Here is an 18,962-nt window from a genome sequence, read left to right as displayed (position 1 = left end):
TTACATATTAAAAACATTTTGAACATGTTGTTTCGCCACACTGTGTCTTTTATGAAGACACTGGACTGAAACTGCAGTCACATAAGTCATTTCGCAATCTTTGCTGCAGTTCAAGAAATACTTCTGTTTTAATTTGGAAATCAAATTTTGGGGAAACAAATGAATTTCAGTTACATAAAAGCAGGAATATTAAAAAATGCAAACAGTTTCGATATACTGTACTTACAGAACTTGTTCTGTCTGCAAATGTGTCTTTGATGTGTTTTCAAGAAAAAAATGATATCTGCATGTGAAAGGGGAGTGTTGAAGGATAATATCCAATCCAAAACGTTTTAAGGTGTTTTTAGTTTTATACTGTATGTATAAATATGAAGCTGAGGACAGGCATTTACAGTCAGAGAGGAAGCACTGAAGAAATCGTTACCTTGATACTCATACAGTACCTGCTGGACCAAGTGTGATTCAAAAGCTGCTTTCTTCAGAGTGTAACCAAGGTAAGTTTCATTTCATAGCTGATGTGTTACAGGTCATCATTACAGTGTTTTACAGTATTTTCTCCAATTTACAATTGTATAACCACCGTAAGTGTTGTGATTTGCCTTCAGAATGTTTTACTATACTATATAATAAGAATATCAAGAAAATACCATGGCAATGTTTCCTGGAATCATTACTATCCCACAGTACATTTACTTTAGTAAATGTCTGATACTGCTGTACACCATAATATTCCCAAGGGCAAGCGTTGTACATTACTGTTACCAATCCTATGTATGGTCCTACTGCATCTTGCTTGACTAAATAATAATCACATAACTGTACATGTATCTGTCCTGTTCCTTGTTTCTCTGTGCTTTACTTGTTCTTCTGGTTTGTCTTGTTGTCTAGGGCTATATATTTCCGGGTCTCCCTTTCCTCCTCGCTCGGTATTGGGATTGGTTGTAGAGAGGCTCGCCTCATCACGTCGCCCCACATCCGCTACCTGAGGTCTTATGTCTCGTTCCGACTTCGCCCGATACCTTGAGCCCAGAGCAAACCCCCTTATTTGCTCTGTTCCTGCCGCTACACATAGGGTCCTCCCTTCTTGCCGGTCTCTCTCCACAGCTATACCCCAGATTCAGTGACAGTTAGAAAATGGATGGGCGGATAATATGCTGTATATTTAATTATTAATTTGCTTTATAAAACTTTAAGCAGTATTCCATCTTTTTCATAAACGTTTTCTGCATCAGAGTCTTTAACTTAGTCACTTGCTATGGTTATTTTGGAAACATTCTGGCATGCTCGTTTGAACTACCTAATGTTTATTATCATTATAAAATGATGTTTTCCATGAACACTTGGTGTCGTTATTGCTGTAATGGATAATGAAAAGCTTGTAGCTTCATTGAACCTTTTGTAGAAAATGGAAAAAGTAACACTAGTAGCTTTTAATTTAGCTCATCCAATTAGAGTGACATACTGTACTGTAAGTCATTCTTTGAAAGTCATTCAAATCACTTAAAACCTCTTTTTTGTTTTAAATAAGATATATTTTCTTATTGTTTCAAATAGTATATAAAGCCACTATGTACAATTCTAACAATAAATTGTCTGTTCTCTAATTACTATTAATTTATATTTCATTACGAATAATTCTGTTACTGCATTTAATTAAAAAATGAAAAATGTCAGTTAGTGTTACTGTACAGTATGATTAGTGCAGGAAAGCACTAATGGGTTAATAAACATTTACTTGTTATGATTAAAATAGGATTTGTGCAAAAGCCACATTAAGATAGATTCACTGTGCCACCTGGCAATTCCAGAGAGTAATGTAGTCCTGCAACAGATTATGTGAAAATCTAAAAAATGTTGGATTCTGAACATTGTCTTTTGTGGTTATTAAAATAGATATCTGGAAAAAACATACAAGCAAAGCCATGTTTGATAATCAAGTCACATTATATGGACATACAGTACACAACACATACAGTGCTAATAGGAATTTTACATACAGTTACACAATGTTTCCAAACTAAGACATTTTGTGACCTAATAGCCTGAAATCAAGACACATTTAATTAAAATGTATTTAATGTTCATTTACATATTGTAAGTTACAACCTCCAAGTGCAATGTAAATGCTCAAACAGAAAAGTAATTATAATTGAAAATCTAGAAAAGATTTTTTTATAAGTGGATACACCCCTTGGTAATACTATAGGAGTTGTAAATTAGGAAGGAGTGAACTGTGTATTGTTTATGTATAGTTTCTCACAGTGTACTTGTCTTCACCTCACTGCTGTCTTAAGAACTTATCTATATATGATTAATTTTACTCATTTCTTCCTACAAATATGACTTCAATCCACACTAGCATAACAATTAAAAATTAAGAAATTCATTATTAATTGCCTCTGACACAACCCGCTTGATGTATCAGAATAAAAGTCTCAAGGGGAAAATTAACACAGTATGCAGTTGGTAGTTTGGCATACTGTATATTTGTGGTACTGTAGATGTAACATGCATTATTAGAATATTAGGAAACTTCTAAGTAGTAAGTACCTACTTGTAAGTTATGTGAAAAATAATGTTATTTTGTGTATGGAATTCCGTTTTGCAGACAGACAGAAAGTTGACCTCATCTTCAGAAAGAGACCATGTCTGACCAGGTTAAGACTTCAGGAGCAGCAGACAATATGTGTGAGTATCTAGAGAACTGACATTGTTTCACAGATAAACTGTATTTGCAAATCTACCAGGAGCTGTCTGAAGGGATAAAATGGGCACTCAGGGCACCATCAACTCCCATGACAGTGAGCTCAAAGGCTGAGACTCCGATATCAATGACTCAGAAATTAATCTTGAATCTGATCTACACGAATTACTCTATAATGTCAAGATTGAAGGTTTCAAAGCTCCAAAATTTTTTTAACATGTCATGTAACAGAAAACACCTGAAAGAGCTCTACAGCCAGATAATATTTAGATTCTTAACAGTTCACTTAGAATAATAAATACTGTATGTAAAACAATTTCAAGTTTCTCACTGAATGTTTTGATTAATTATTTTCCCACTTTGGGAGGACACCAAATCTTAATAAACCATTACAATCTGTCCTTTTTTCTTATTGCTTTGTTTTCATTAGTTAGATTTTATATTAAATGTATTACTATTATATAATGGTCTTTTAAAGATTAGGATATTTGAAGTTGGTGAAATTGGTTATTTTTTTCACTATTTGATTATAAAAGTTATTTTTTTTTGGAAAGGTATGGTGCTGTTTGCCATGGAAAGATCAGGGCGTATCAAGATTGGACTGCCCCCAAATAATTACAATGACAACTTCAGTGAGTATTCGAAATATGTGGGAAATCTGCAAGGCATCTCTCACGTCGCCTTCAGCCCTCAAGGAACAATGTTTGCAGTCTGTAATGCACAGCTGTATTCTGGGTCTCCTCCAGCGAATCCAGATGAGAACTGGCTGAAGCAGAAAGCTCGGTGTGTAGGAAGGTCTGGGTGGGATCAAGTTCATTCCCTCTTCTTCCATCCAAACGGCACACTCTATGTTGTCATGAAGAGTGGTGAACTGTACAGGGGTCCCCCTCCTGAGAATGAGTACGTGTCCTGGATGTACAGGGTTGCTACGAAGATAGGAACTGGAGGATGGTGCTTCCCTTCTCTGTTCTTTGACCCTGCGGGTATCCTGTACACTGTGACCACAGAAGGGAATCTGCTTAAAGGAAGCCCTCCGAATGATATGAACTACATCTGGAATAAAAACAGTGAGATTATTGGAACTGGAGGCTGGACAGAACTTACCCATTTCATGGCCTTCTCTCCTGATGGCAATCTGTGGTGTGTCTCCAAGAATGGAGGGAAGATCTACACTGCCCCACCACCCAGGATTGCCAGTGATAACTGGATTGGAAGAGCACAGAATCTTGGATCTGGCTACAATCAATTCCCAATCCTCGCCCTCACGCAAGATAAAACCATAAGTCAAATTTTAAGTTTGGATTTTTCTGTTAAAGATGCAAAGATTCTTTCAAAAGAGCCTCTGATAGTTGGGCAACATGACTGTGACAACTCTACCGGCTCTGTTCCTTACACTGCAACTTTCGAGTAAGTGCTGCATTCTAAGTTGTATTTTCATTTTTCTGTATATCACAAAATACCCAATACTTACAAAAATTACACACAAAATACACTGCCAATAGATCTAAAACTTAAATTGTAGGACTGCTGGTAATCATTTGGCAAATTTAACACAAAGATGTTTAAGGGTAACAAAATGTGAATTTAATGATGTCTGAAAATTTATTTTGAGATATTATTAAATGAAAATTCTACCTTTAGATTCATTTCTACATATATGTTCAACTATAACCTGTCAGTAAATCACTTGACTCTCAATTTGACTTTAAACAATTTTAAAAATGTTATAGAAGTGGTTAAGAAGAATCACCACACTGCAACACAACTGGCAGGTGTGAGCCTGTATGGGAGACCTCCAGAGAAAGCTAAGAATGCTGCAGGAAGAGGTGTTAGTGGGACCAGTGGGGGGTGCCCACCCTGCAGTCTGGGTGGGTCCTAATGCCCCAGTATAGTGACGGGGACATTATAATGTGAGACGGATGAGACATAAAACCGATGCCCTGACTCTCTGTGGTCATTACAAATAACAGGGTGATTCTCAAAAAGTGTAGGGGTGTTACCATGGTGTCCTGGACAAATTTCAGATTGGAATTTAACAATCATGGTCTCCCAGTAATCTCCATCTATGAATTGGCTTCAACTCTCTGTTCTCCTCCCCATTGAGAGCTGCTGTGTGATGAGTGTATTGGTGCACTCTGGCAGAGCTACTCATTGATGGTAGTGGAGGGGAGTCCTTGTTACTTGTAATTATTATCTTCATCATCATCATCATCAATGTACTGCAATACATTTGAAAAACTACCAACTTACCTTCCTGTCCACTCTATATATGCTGAATTTAATGATGATGTCATGAGGGTATTTTCGGGCTTGAGGAGAATTAGAATATGTGACAGAAAAGATGAAGGAACACCAGCAGAAGATACAAAAATTACTAACATTGCAAAAGAACAGCCAAAAACTTGCAAAGAAACTACTTCGAAACTGTTGAATCCTGAGTTTGACTCTAGTCCAGTCCTCCTCCGTGAGGATTTTGCATGTTCTTCTCATGGTCAATGGCTTTACTTAGATAGATAGATACTTTATTGATCCCGTGAGGGAAATTGCAGATGCACCATCAGCTGTCTGTGTCTGGGAGGTTCCACACCTGGAGAGTGTCAGCAGGTTCGGGTAGGCTTTAGTCAGCCACAATTTGAGCAAGCAGTAACAACATGAAAAAACCCTGTCTTGCCATCTTCACTATCTCTGAAGTTCATGAAATTCACCCGGCTGGTTTGTCAGGCAAGTACTTGCACAAGTCCTCCTTCTCCCAGTGTGGTGCAGCCAGGTTGATACAGTCTGCAGCTTTGAAACAAGAAGTTCTAAAATAGAATGTGATTTTTTTTTCAGGTTTTCTGAAACTATTTCCTTGGAAAGCTCTTTCACCCATTCTCATGAATTTACTCTGGCAGTTGGAGCATCAACAACCTTTCAAGCTGGAATCCCATTGTTGGCTGCGAATGAAACCACAGTCTCTATTAATGCCAGTACTACTCACAACTGGAGTTTTACAGAGACAGAAAGGAAAGAGGTACAGTATGTTCCCAGTACTGGATTAACCTATTGAAGATGAATGGTGCCTTTAAGCCCCCTGGGCTGTTACTCAAAGAAATTGAGCAAGACATCGCTGTTTTGTATATGTGGAATGGAAGAAGAAAACAGGGCACTTGACTAACATGGTGACTTTGATACTAGAACACTGTTGTTATGCACATTTTAACTACAACTTAACTCCTTAAATTGCCTTGTTTTTTTATTAAGTTCAAGCACATCTGAAAAAGGCTCTACGGATGAAACACTGTCTCTTTTCTTTCCCTTTCAGCGTGGAATAAACCTTTACCTCTTCCTTTGTTTTTTTTATTGCCATAACCAGTGAACTGCTTTAGCTTACTGGTTTTGAATGCTGTATTTGCCCACTGTTTTCTGAAAGCAGAGACCCCAGCCAATGGCTTTTGCTTCTTTCATTGCAGATTGTTAATACATCCAGCCTGAATGCTACAGTGCCCCCTGGGGAGGCTGTGAGATTCAAGGCTGTAGTCCAGAAGGGGATCATTGATGTTCCTTACACAGCGAAGGTGCTCACTGTCTTTGGACACCAGACCACTATCACTGGGACATGGACTGGAGCTTCAGTTTCGAAAGTGGCAATAAAGGAAGAGCCTATTGTTAACTAAAACAGTTTAGTAGTTACATGCATGCAGATACTTTACCTTACAGAGTATATATATATATGAAAATGCCAGTAATTTAACATTCAAAGCTATTTAGCTTTTGCTGTTATCTAGTAAAATGGGTATTTCCTTCAACAGCATAAGAATACTAATTTGCTTAATTTCTCTCTGATCAAGGAATTTGTTTGAATAAATTTCTCTTTTAAACTATAATTTGATATGATAATTAGAACTAATTGTATGCCAAGCCATTTGTGTTGGATTGTTCAGAGCTATTGCATTTAATCATCTTCACTATACGGTACTTGGGTTTTTTCCTTAATTTTTGTAATAATTAAAAAATGATTATGCAATAATTTCATTAAATTATGATAATATTAAATTTCATTTCAATAATCATTTTGGTGCCTGGAACATATTTAGTATTTTTGTAATACTAAATAATTTAAAATGAGAAGTGCGTCAATAAAATATTTGAAGGGTGTATGTTTTCTGCTTGTCTCTCTTTTGTCTTGTTGACTATCAGTGTCCAATTCTGGTCCTGCAGAGCCTGAGTGCAGTTAGTTTTCTGTGTTACCTCTTTCTAAAGATTGGCCTTTAATAAACCAAGCCCTGGTCCTTGAAGGCTTAAACGTGAATTCAACTTTTTTAAAGGAGTTTATGATGAAAGCTCAGCTGTCTGTAATTTGTAATTAATCAGGACATCACTTTCTCACTCAACCATCATAGATACTGTACATTATCTCCCTCTGTCCCTTACATTTGTCTTTCGCATCCCTCTTCCACCCCATCTCCACCTCTGCAGCTACCCCTTGGTCAGTGTTCTCTCTGCATGGCCTCCCAGAAGGACTCTAGCCTCCTCCTCCTATGTCAGGAGGTTAACCCTGAGCCAAGTGGGCAAAGTTATCTTAACTTTCATTACTCGACCTAATAGTTAAATCTCTGTCACGGGAAATACCGTGAAATGTAGTTAAAGACTCTATGCGAGACGGTATAATCCGGAAGTGACTGGAGTAGGACATCAGGTAGGACACAGCAGGATCAGGGTGGGTGGAAACACAGGGGGTGGTGACGGCAGTGATCTGGTGCAGGGGGGAGTGCAGGCGCACGAGTCCGAAAGGAAGTCAAGTAGGGGAAATCAGGGCGCAGTCCAAGGTCCAGGTGCCGGGAGATCCATCCAAGACAGACACAGGGAACAGGGAACGAGGAATACAGATAGTTAAAACATTGACAGGACAAGGCGCTCCGAGCCCCAAGCTCAGAAGGTCAGGACACCGTGGTGAAGCCTGTGCTCTCGGGCCACTCCTGTGCCCGGTGGTAGGCGGGCTTCCGGGCATCCGTCTTCCAAAGCTGAGCCCAGAACTATGGAGACGCCGGGCTTCAGTAGGGAAAACAGGATAAGATACAGCTGGGACAAATACAACTGGCAACACATTGAAAAAGGTAGGAGCGCCCTATAGAGGAGGGATGACGGCCATCACAATCTCTTAGAGACCAGGATGCTATGAAATGAACGAGAAATGAACGGGAACCTCCCTTTTCTGTAAAATCCATTCACTAACCAGTAGATTGTGTTTGTAACCCAGGGATTCTCTATATAGGAAAACCGAGTTTCCTTAAAGCAGTAGAATGGCAAATTCTCTTAACAAAGTTCAAATACTGAACTTGAATCTAGTCGTAAAATCTGATTAGAACAGGGAGCTTTAGTCTTCTGTCTTCCTCTCTGTCTTCTCATTCTCTTCTCTTCTCTCTGCTCCTACTTTCCTCTTCTCTCTGTATCTGCCAGTTTTTCTTTTTCCTCTGTTCCTTCGATGAATTTATGGTTTCCACATTATTAGAAACCACTGAAGAACTTAGACCCTGTCCTCTACAGGAAGATCTACTGTTTTATTGAACAAATGCCTCTGGGGTTTCCTTCTTTGGTACATTGGATCAGGGGCATGGAGAGGGCACAAACTATGCATGCCACTCCTCTAAGCCTGATACAGTGATATGCTTTCTCTCCATGAAAGAGAAGGCAAAACTTCATGCTTACTCAGAAGTGCTTCATTTTTAACCACATTGCTTGGTTGTGCACTATAATCTAGATATACTATCTCATGAGAGAGAGGGCAACTCCCTCTCAGTCCTTTGTGAACTGAGTTGCTTAAATTCCTCCCTGCTTTATTTCAGTGCTGCCAATGGGTGGCTTTCATGGTTCAAGGGTATGAATGTTTCCTGGTTGTATATATGGGTAACCTACTACCTATAATAGAAAGCTTTTCTGTGATGCAACCCATTGATCTTTCAATGAATGTTTCCCTCTTCTTCCATCCAGGAGGCAGCCTCTAAGATGTGATAAAAAGTGGTGAATTTTACAAGGGTCCCCCTCCTGAGATTTTTAGGCATACAAGCATTGTATCTAATAAGTCACTTTACACTTATTATAATGTAGACCAAGATGGCTGTGTAACATACATTTTGTATTCAGATTCAAGTTTAAAAAATTGTTCCTGTAAAATGAGATGGCTTGAAGTTAGTTCCGTACATTTTCACCTTCCAAATCATATCAATTTTGATGCTTTCCTGACTCTTTGCTTTGACATAGTATTTCATTATAAAGTCCCGGAGTGCATAAAACAGCTTGCAGTTTTGTATTTCAGTAGGATATGTAAGAAACAATGTTCATTATACCACCCCACAAATTGCACAATGTCCCATTCTTTTTATTTAGTTAAGTTTTGTTGTGTTATTCCAACATTAGAAAAAGGAGTCTAGCCACTACCTGTAGTGGTTTTTAAAATAGACATTTGGCAAAATACATGCATCATTTTACATGGACATACACAACACATATGGTACACATCATTTCAAACTGCAGGTAATTGTTCGCTGTTGTACTGCCCAGTTTATAGAAACTCTATATGCTTATAGAAAGTCTAAACACCGTTTCCAACTTAAACATTTTGCGAAATTGCAAACAAGACACATTCAATCAGAATGTATTTCACGTTCATTTCGATATTGTTACACACAACCCCAAGTGAAAGACAAACATTTTGAAAAGTTGTTGCAAATGAAAATCTCGGAAAATGGGATTTTATAACTGTACACACCCCTTTAACAGTAACAGGACTTGTAAATTAGGAAGGAATTCACTGTGTACTGTTTCGGTACACTTGCTTGCACTCTAACTGCCTTCACCTCACTGTTGTGTTTTAAGATCTTGCCTACAGTACGTAAGACTAATTCTGATCATTTTGTTCTGCATTTAAAGCCTCAACGCTTTTTTACCCCAGTGATCGCCCTGCGTTTGCTGCTTCCTGAACCCGCACTAGTTTAACAGCTGCTTCTGACAAAATCCGTCTGTGTGATGTATCAGAATAACGGTGTCAAGGGGAAGATTAATCTGTACTTCAAACTTAGAAAAATGATCTATCTGTGGGTTATATATTTATTGGGTAATATTAAAAAAATATCATTACATACACACGTATTACAAAGCGCCCCTTTAATTTGTTAGCAATGTAATTTGGGACTTCTATTAAACATTTAGTATTTTGTAAATTTGGATAAACAGTAAAGCTCTCTTTAACAATATACAATATGCAGTACAGAATCACAAGCTCAAGGGCGCTACGGACCGCAATCCTGTGTCATAGTCACTGGCTCACCGGGTTTGTGGAGACCTGTGATGTGGAATGAGACTCTCAGTACACAGTCCGCGCACTGACTTGTCCACACGTATATATTTATATACAGCTCACATTCGTAAACTGAGCATTTCAAACTGTGCCATGTAGCAACACTGAAGTCAAGAGGAGTTGATCTTCAGAATTGTAACTGTCCGGGTTTATCTAGAATTATTGTCCCGTGTCTAAAGAATCAAAACTTAGGCAAACTTAGGCAGAGGGAGTAACTCTTCTCTGTTTTCTCATGATATATTTTTGTCCATGGTTGAATTGCAGCCTGAACAGTGTTTTGGCTGCTTTCCGCTGTTTCACACACACACTGTGCTGCCTGCTCACACTGTCCTGTGCCACAGTACAGCACATGTCTGACTCCTGCCTTATCTAGCACTGCTTTACCATCTCCAGCAGTAAAGTATTATAGGCTCATGTTAAAAGCAATAAATTGAGGGTGTTAAATAGATGCATCTATTACAAAAGCACCACCAAATGAATCAGCTTTGCATAAAGTGTCCCTTGTGATAAACAGTTCCATGGTTATATTTCAGGTCGGATACCAGGATTACTATCAGCACCACCAGAGTTTCTAATTAAGAACCTTATATTACATTCTCACGCAACTTCAGAGCTGTTTTCACATCTCTGAAAACCTTTAGAGAAATGTCCTATAATTTTTCTTGAACCTCTCTCCACTCGCCCTAGTTTCCAGGAGTGAAGAACCCTAATTTGAGCGAATACATAGAGGCTCTCTTCCTCCTCTTGAGGTATCAAACCTCCAGCCTGGGAAAAGACAGTATTCAAAGTCTGAAATGCTCTAATTAAAAATGTCTGATGTACCAGTAACTTTGACACAGGACTGCAGGATCAGGGGAATACCACCATTGGGCCTGTGAAAGCACTTGTGTGTGTTCTTTATGTGCAAATTGTGACTATTCTGTCAAAAGGAGCTTTGCCTGTAGGTTTAATCAGAGTGTCTTAATTTAAAAAAAATTGTATGAACTGTTTAATATACAGTATGATTCAGATTAAAGCATTACTAACCAATTAAAGGATCACTGTGGAGTACATGGGTGAAATAATGTACATCATTTTTTATACATCCTAATTTTAGGATTGAGGATAAATTTAATGAATAAAAAAAAATTACAACTGTTTTTTGGATTACATCCTGGAAATTGTTTTGGCTGCTTTCCCCTGTTTAATACACACTGTGCTGCCTGCTCACACTGTCCTGTGTCACAGTACAGCACATGTCTGACTCCTGCCTTGTCTAGTTTACCATCTCCAGCAGTAACTTATTGGACTCCTGTTATGGTGGGGTGAGGTTGGTATAAAAGCAAAATTACCAGCAAAAACCACTGTAATTTAACTTTTGACTGTAGCGTAATCTGCAAAGGATTCCAACTCTCATGGATTACTGTAATACAGTATGAAAATTAGTACCATTAGCTTAAAATTAGAAAGTGACGCATGAGGTTCTAAGACTATCTATTGGCTTGACAATAGGACCTCACAGGCTGTAACTCAACCACAGGCAAAGTACGACATGAGAGAACACAGAGGTCCCTCCAAACTGACTATGTCTATGTTTTGAATTTTTAGAGACGGGTGAATAATTCTAGATAAACCCAAACAAACAGCCCCAGTTTTGAAGATGAACTCCCCTTGACTTTAATTATGTTGCTACATAGTACTGCACATCTGCTGACATATGGGGGTACAATGTTATAAAACATTGAATTCAATTCAATTCAGCTTTATTTGACATTATACTTACTCGGGTGTATAGTATAGTGAAAAGTGTTTCTCATTAGTCACTCAGGTGCAGTATATAAATAGAACAGAAGACAGGACAATAGACTGTAACACAATAACAGTGTAACTAAATGAAAGTGTAATCAAACTCTGCAAATAAGCAAACAGAGAAAGGAATACAACAGGACAAATACAGTGCAAAAGTCATTCGTGGAACAGTACAAAAATAATATGGTGATTAATAAATATTACATCTAGTACAGTTTTAAGTACAATTTCGGCTTACATTCAGTTGTCGTGTATGTAGTGGTGTTGGAGTACAGTCATTGTGGGTATAGGAAGAAGTTAGGAGAGATCATAGTATGATGGGAGGGAGTGGGGGAGTCACCAGTTTGAAGGCTCTGGGGAAGAAGCTATTTTGGAGTCTAGTTGTGTGTGACTGGAGCGTCTGGATCCTTCTGCCAGATGCGGTGCAGCTGCCATACCAGACTGTGATGCAGCTGGTCAATATGCTCTCCACCGTACATCTGTAGAAGTTGGTGAGGATCTGTGGATGCAGGCGTATTTTCTTCAGCCTTCTCAGGAAGTACAGCCGCTGTTGTGCCTTCTTGATGAGACTGGAGGTGTTGAGTGCCCATGTGAGGTCCCTAGAGATGTGAACACCTAGGAATTTGAAGTTATTCACCATCTCCACCGCAGACCCTTTGATATAGATGGGGGAGTGGACTTTTCCTTGTCTCCTGAAGTGAAAAATCAGCTCTTTGGCTTTGCTGATGTTGAGACATAGGTTGTTGGTCTGGCACATAGGTGTTTTATCTCCTCCCTGCAGGCAGTCTCATGGTTGTCAGTGATCAGGCCCACGACTGTGGTATCGTCAGCATACTTGATGATGTTGTTTGTGCTGAACTTGGCAGTAGTTGTGGGTGAACAGGGAGTAAAGCAGTGGGCTGAGCACATACTGTAGCCTTCAGTGTTCAGGGTGAGCGTGTTGGAGGTGAGGTTGCCAATCCTGACAGTCTGGGGTCTGCTGGTGAGGAAGTCTAGGATCCTGCTACAGAGGGTAGTATCTAAACCTAGAGTCCTGAGTTTGGTAGAAAGTTTTATGGGTATGATGGTGTTAAATCCTGAGCTAAAGTCAATGAACAGCATTCTTGTATGGGTGTTCCTTTTATCCAGGTGGGTTAGTGTGGTGTGTAAAGCTATAGAGATTGCATCCTCCGTGGAGCGGTTTGTGCGATATGCAAACTGGAGAGGATTAAGTGTTTTTGGAATGCTGGCTTTAATGTGTGGAATAAGCAGATTTTCAAAGCACTTCATTATGATGGGAGTGAGTGCAATAGGACGGTAGTTGTTCAGGCATGTGGGTGCTGATTTTTTAAAATATGGATTCTCTGCTCTGAGAGAGTAGTTTCAGTTTTTACACAGCCAATTCTGAAACTGATGTTTCTCCAGGTCCTTTCCAGCAGGAATCATGGCTTTAAGAAGTAAAAAGTTTCAAGAGGTTCCAGAAACATGGTTCTCCATGCAATAGTATAGTTTGGAACAAATCCAATGTAATAACCCCATTTCTGTTTTTGATTCATGGAGTTGTAAAGGAATTTAATAACAGGAATTTATCAGGTCCCATTGGAGGACAATATTTATACTGTAAATTTATGGGAAGCTGCATCGTGTGAATTGGCTGAGAAAGTGAAATCACAGCCAGAACAGCTAAAATGAGGATGTTTGGCCAACAACCTCCTCATGCTTTGGTCGTCTCTTTGTATCAGCAAAGTGAAGGGCATACAACCTTCCTCTGCAAGAGCAATCATTGTATAACTCAAGATCTGGACAAAACTGATCTAGTGTAATGAAACCAGACCCTGGATTGACCAGCAATCTTCTAAAGAAGTGTTTCTCATGTCTGGCTTCTCAGAGATCTCCCTTAAACCTCTGGCGAAAACATTGCAGCATGCCATATTCAACTGGATTACTCTCCAAACGCTTATAGTGCAGCCCGTAAATACATTATTTGGACAGTGACAATTTTAGTTGTACACCAGCACATTGGATTTAAAATGAAACAATGGCAACGAGTTTAAAGTGCAGAATGTCAGCTTAAATTGGAGGGTGTTTACATATCTATTGGGTGAACCATATAGGATTCATAGCTCTTTTTATACACATTTCCCCCCATTTCCTGATTGTTTTGGGGGCTTTTTCCTTTCAGTCTTGTCTTCAGTAAGTGACATGCATGCTCAATGGGATTCAGGTTGGATGATTGACTTGGCCAGTCAATAACATTCCACTTTTTGGCCTGAAAAACTCCATGGTTGCTTTAGCAGTATGCTTGGGGTCGTTGTCCTGCTGCAATGAGAGCCAGCAGCCATGTCACCCTGCAACTCACAACTGGCAGCCCACTGAAGCTAAGCAGGTGTGATTCTGGTCAGCACCTGGATGGGAGACCTCCTGGGAAAAACTAAGGTTGCTGCTGGAAGAGGTGTTAGTGAGGCCATAGGCCAGCGGTCCATGTGGGTCCTAATGCCCCAGTATAGTGACGGGGACACTATACTGTAAACAAGCGCCGTGTTTCTGATGAGATGTAAAACTGAGGTCCTGACTCTCTGTGGTCATTAAAAATCCCAGGGTGTTTCTTGAAAAGAGAAGGGGTGTAACCCCAGTGTCCTGGCCAGATTTTCCATGCCTCCTAATAATCCTCCTCTATGAATTGGCTACATTACTTTGTTCTCCTCCCCCCCACTGACGGCAGGCAGAGCGACAAGCCAGTTGGAGTATTCTGGGTGGCATTTACTGGCAACGTCAGTTCAAAGATTTGGTTCAAACCACCAAATGGAGACGGGCGTGCCGACAAGCGGACCCTGCTGATGCGGGATTAACGCTAGGATGAGAGAGATTGTCCTGCTGCAATGAGTTTTGAAACATTTGATTGGATCTGAGCAGATTAGCTGCTTCTGAACACTTCAGTATTCATCCTGCTACTGCCATCTGCAGTCACATTAATAAAGACAAGTGAGCCAGTTCCACTGGCATCCAAATATGCCCAAGCTATGAAACTACCTTCACCATGTTCCACAGATGAGGTGGTATGCTTTGGATCATGAGCAGTTCCATTTTTTCCCCACACTTTTTTCTTTCCATCACTCTGGTACAGGTTAATCTTTGTCTCATCTGTCCATAAAGCTTTGTCCCAGAACACTAAAGGCTTCTTATGTGTTTTTTAAGCAAACCATAAACTGGTCAATCCTACCAGCGGTTTGCATCATGTAGTGAACCCTCTGCCATTATGCTGGTGTATTCTTTTCTTTATGGTAGTCTTAAACACACCTACAGTATACCTTCATCCTGGAGTGTTGCCAACCTGTTCAACAGTCAAAAAGGGGCTTTTCTTCACAATTGAAAGTATTCTTCACTCATCCACTACTGTGGTCTTCCAGGTCACTTGCTATTGCTAAGATTATGAGTGCATTTTTGCTTCTATAAATGTACCAAACAGTTAATTGACCCACCTAATGTTTTGGCTATGTCTGATTTTTCAGCCTCCTGATGGCCCACTTTAATGGCAAAAACACTTCTTCGGTCCTCGTGTTTAGAGAGGACAGCAACAGACTCCAGATGCAAATGCCACATCTAGAATCAACTCTAGACCTTTTGTTAGCTCTCTTGTGCATGAACTCATAATGCAACACACAGATGGCCAAGAAACAACTGGGCAGCCAATTGTCCAATTACTTCTGGTCCCCTAAAATGGGAGGACTATGTCTAAAAGGGCTGTGATTCCTACATGGTTCACCCAATAGGGATGTAAATACCCTCCAATTAAAGCTTACATTCTGCACTTTAACCTCAGTCATTTCAAATCCAATGTGCTGGTGTACAGAGCCAAAACACAAATTGTGTCACTGTCCAAATATTTACGGACAGCACTGTATATGGTATTTGTATTCTTAGATCGCACAAAAGCAGATAATGACGAACAAATACAACTTCACAACTGCTAGTATTTGCCCATTAATTGAATAATGTGCTTCATACAGGTCTTTGCCAGATCTATGGCTACTTTTTGAGGTCAAGGATTTCTTCCTTTATTCCCACTCTGGACACTGAAGCTCCAAGCCATCTTCCAGTAACAACCGTATCATATCCAAAGATGGTGATCACCTTTGCTTTGTAAGGAACAATCTGAAGTGTGATGATACAGTATGTCTGTTTTTTTTCTCCTGAGCACCTTGTATGAAAAACAAAATTCTTTATGGCATTCATTTAATTTTATTTTACAAATATATTAAATTTGTTTTTACCTGTATGTTTATATCTGGAAAACGCAAACTGTTTTATTGAGAAATATTTATGTCTTCATAATCTTATAGCTAGATACAGTAGGGGCATCACGTTATGTAATGAGGTCAATGTTGCCTTAATTTTCCCCCCCAAAAATGGAATTATACTTGATATCTTTCCAAAAAGTATGAGAGGGGGGTGTTGCCTGTGCCCTAGCTGCACTCCACTCTGGTTTGGTCCAAACGTGATTACTTAAAAAAGGTTCCAACTTAAACGCTTACCCTTTAAAGCGCTTTGAGTTCTTCCAGAATGAAAAGCACTATATGTTATGGCTGCAGCTGGACTCATTATCCAATTTCTCTTACACACCCCTTCCTTCACTATTTCAACAATCAGTTCACCCAGTTACATTGCTTGGTATTAGGATCTCTTCTACCTCCTGAGCTCACCTCGCCCTTTCCTCCTCAGTACCCTTTTCTACCTGCTCTGGACTCCCTCAACGTCGCCTCTTTGGTTTTAATTTTGGATTTCTCACTTTTGCCTCACCCCTATCAGATTTGTTTGCCTCTCCTCTGGCCTCCTACCTGGTCTTGACCCTGCCTGGAATAACTGACCACTCTCCCTCCTCGCCTTCCTTGGATACTTCAGCTACCTCGCCTGGAGACCCGCACAGGGTTCGTAAATTACATCGTTCTTACAGAATACCCAACCTGCTACAAGAATCCCACGGATCAGGACGATCCTTTTTCCATTCTCTTACACTATATAAATGTAAGGAATTATGATTGTAATTGAGGGCATTAGCAGTTTAGGTCAGTAGAGACACTGGAGACAGCAGAAAAGAGTTGATCAGATGTATCACAGTGCTGGGAGACCACCCTCTCCCTGTATGTTGTGTAAAGAGAGTTGTCAGCAAAACAAGGAATTACAGTTCTTTACAAGGACATGCGCACAGGGGTGTGTGCAGTGTTATTCATTTATTTAGGACTGGAAGGTTTTTTGCAAATTATACGTTTTTCTGCATAGTAAAATATAAAAAAATTGGTTCATGTAAAAGAAATTTACATATCATCACACTTCAGATTGAGCAACTTTGCCTGAGGGCCTGGGATGTGCTTAAAATAAGCTGCATAAAACAGAGAAGATCAGTCAGCAGCACAGTTCTGAGAAACCGATGGCCTTTAAGATTGCCGCTCCTATGTGATGGCCCCGAGGCAGGACCACAGGGGAGCAGTGCTTCTCTACAGGAAGTACTGTACTTGTCTTTGAGAGACAACAGCTGTCAAGCTTGAGCGCTGGTGGCTATCTTCCAACACAAAGTTTCAAAGCAGCTTTTCAGAACACAAAGTGAGCGAAACTCCTAATCTGACACCATCGTAAAATAGCACTTACAACTTCTGTGGGTTAATCAGAAACTGAATGTTTGCTTAAAGGAAAAGACACCTCTCAGGATGACCTGGTGGAATAATTGAAAGAAGTGTTGGAGTGTGTGTCTACTTATTAGCTTAGCAATCAAACATCCACTACCAACTCTCTCCATCACACAGGTCCACACCAACAGATCAGCCTTTAAACCATCGATCTCCTGTCTAAGGAAGGCTGGTGGTTCCACTGCTGACAAGATGAGGAAGACCAAGCTGTGTAGGAGACTAAGTATGTGTAATGTTCTGCTGCTTCAGGTAGTGTAAGCCATAGCCCATTTTCAAAAATAAACCAAGAGCAGGCAGGAATCAGGGAGCAAAGTGTGTGCAGCAAGCAGGGGACAGCAGGTGAAACTCGGCCCATAGGCTGAATCCAAAGTAGATGATTTTCAAAGCCGGAATGCCACTAAAGAGCAGCACAAAGGCTCAGCAGATTTCATCATATTATACAGTATGCTATACATAAACTCCAATTTACTGTAACTGTTCTTTCCTTTTAAAGTCTTCAGTCTGGGAATCAAGTTTTTGAATTAATTTTTAACTTTAAAAAAGATGTGTCTAAGTCATAAATTTTCTAATTTTGCAACATGGGACACAGCAAGAATGAACTACAAGAAAGAGCTCTATAGAGAAATGCAAACAGTAGAAGGGATCGACTGCCGAGACAGAGAGCCGTGGAGAACAGTTGGTGCCTGAGACCACCTTTGCTGAGGGGATTATGGAAGGAGGGGCTCGTGTAGGCTCCAGCTGGGATTCAGTTAAGGACCTGATAGGCCTGATCTAGGACTTCATGCAACCAACCGGCAGTCCCTTTAAGAAGGTATAGACCACATCCAATCAGATAACCACTCACCTTACCTGTCCACCACTACACCTCCAAACCCCAGCATACTTTAGGGCTGTCTGCAGTAACCCCAGCGCTCAGTATTGGGTTTACATTCCTGTTGAGCTCTACTCATTCCTTATGTTTTGTCTTGGATTAGGCTTTCCTGGTTTTCAGAACTTGTTCCTTTTTGAATGCGGTTTAAGGACTTCACTTCTGGCTTATTGCTCTCATCTACTGTATCGGCTACCTGGGCTTTTGGGTTTCTGCTCTCTTTTCGACCACGATGTCTGCACTACACTTCTGGCTTTGTGTTTCTCGCCATCTGGAAATTTTCTCACCGATCTAACTCTGCTCAGGATCCAATACTCTACTCTAGCTTTTCTTCTCTTGAGAAGCCACATCCTGCGAAATTGAACTTTGCTGTGGCAGTGGCATCACTTTATGTAACAAGCTCCATGTCGCCTTAATTTAAAAAAAAATGGAATTATACTTTATATCTTTCCAAAAAGTATGAGAGGGGGGTTTTGCCTGTGCCCTAGCTAAATTCCTGTCTGGTTTGGTCCAAACGGGCTTTCTTAAAAAAGGTTCAGACTTAAGCACTTACCCTTCAAAGCACTTTGAGTTCTTCTAGAATGAAAAGCACTATATGATACGGCTGCA

General features: G+C 40.0%; 1 protein-coding gene across 1 annotated transcript; it reads left to right on the top strand.

Annotated features, from left to right (window-relative positions):
* The first annotated feature begins 385 nt into the window (after positions 1 to 385).
* LOC148641921 (uncharacterized) lies at positions 386 to 6,838 on the top strand. The gene is made up of 5 exons (XM_088617072.1): positions 386 to 494; positions 2,609 to 2,688; positions 3,259 to 4,111; positions 5,534 to 5,714; positions 6,154 to 6,838. The coding sequence occupies exons 2-5, from the start codon at positions 2,646 to 2,648 to the stop codon at positions 6,355 to 6,357; spliced, it is 1,281 nt and encodes a 426-aa protein (XP_088473198.1). The 5' UTR covers positions 386 to 494; positions 2,609 to 2,645; the 3' UTR covers positions 6,358 to 6,838.
* The last annotated feature ends 12,124 nt before the right edge of the window (positions 6,839 to 18,962 follow it).

Source organism: Lepisosteus platostomus, chromosome 23 (genome assembly GCF_059453375.1).
Source record: "Lepisosteus platostomus isolate fLepPlt1 chromosome 23, fLepPlt1.hap1, whole genome shotgun sequence".
Lineage (NCBI taxonomy): Eukaryota > Metazoa > Chordata > Actinopteri > Semionotiformes > Lepisosteidae > Lepisosteus > Lepisosteus platostomus.
The sequence above is the reverse complement of the archived record's forward strand: the minus strand, read 5'-3'. Positions and strand labels throughout refer to the sequence as shown.

Excerpts from the sequence above, each read along its gene's own strand:
- LOC148641921 (XM_088617072.1), top strand. The coding sequence starts at position 2,646 with ATGTCTGACCAGGTTAAGACTTCAGGAGCAGCAGACAATATGT. Across the intron at positions 2,689-3,258 it reads AGGAGCAGCAGACAATATGT|GTATGGTGCTGTTTGCCATG; the intron begins GTGAGTATCTAG and ends TTTTTTGGAAAG. Across the intron at positions 4,112-5,533 it reads CCTTACACTGCAACTTTCGA|GTTTTCTGAAACTATTTCCT; the intron begins GTAAGTGCTGCA and ends TTTTTTTTTCAG.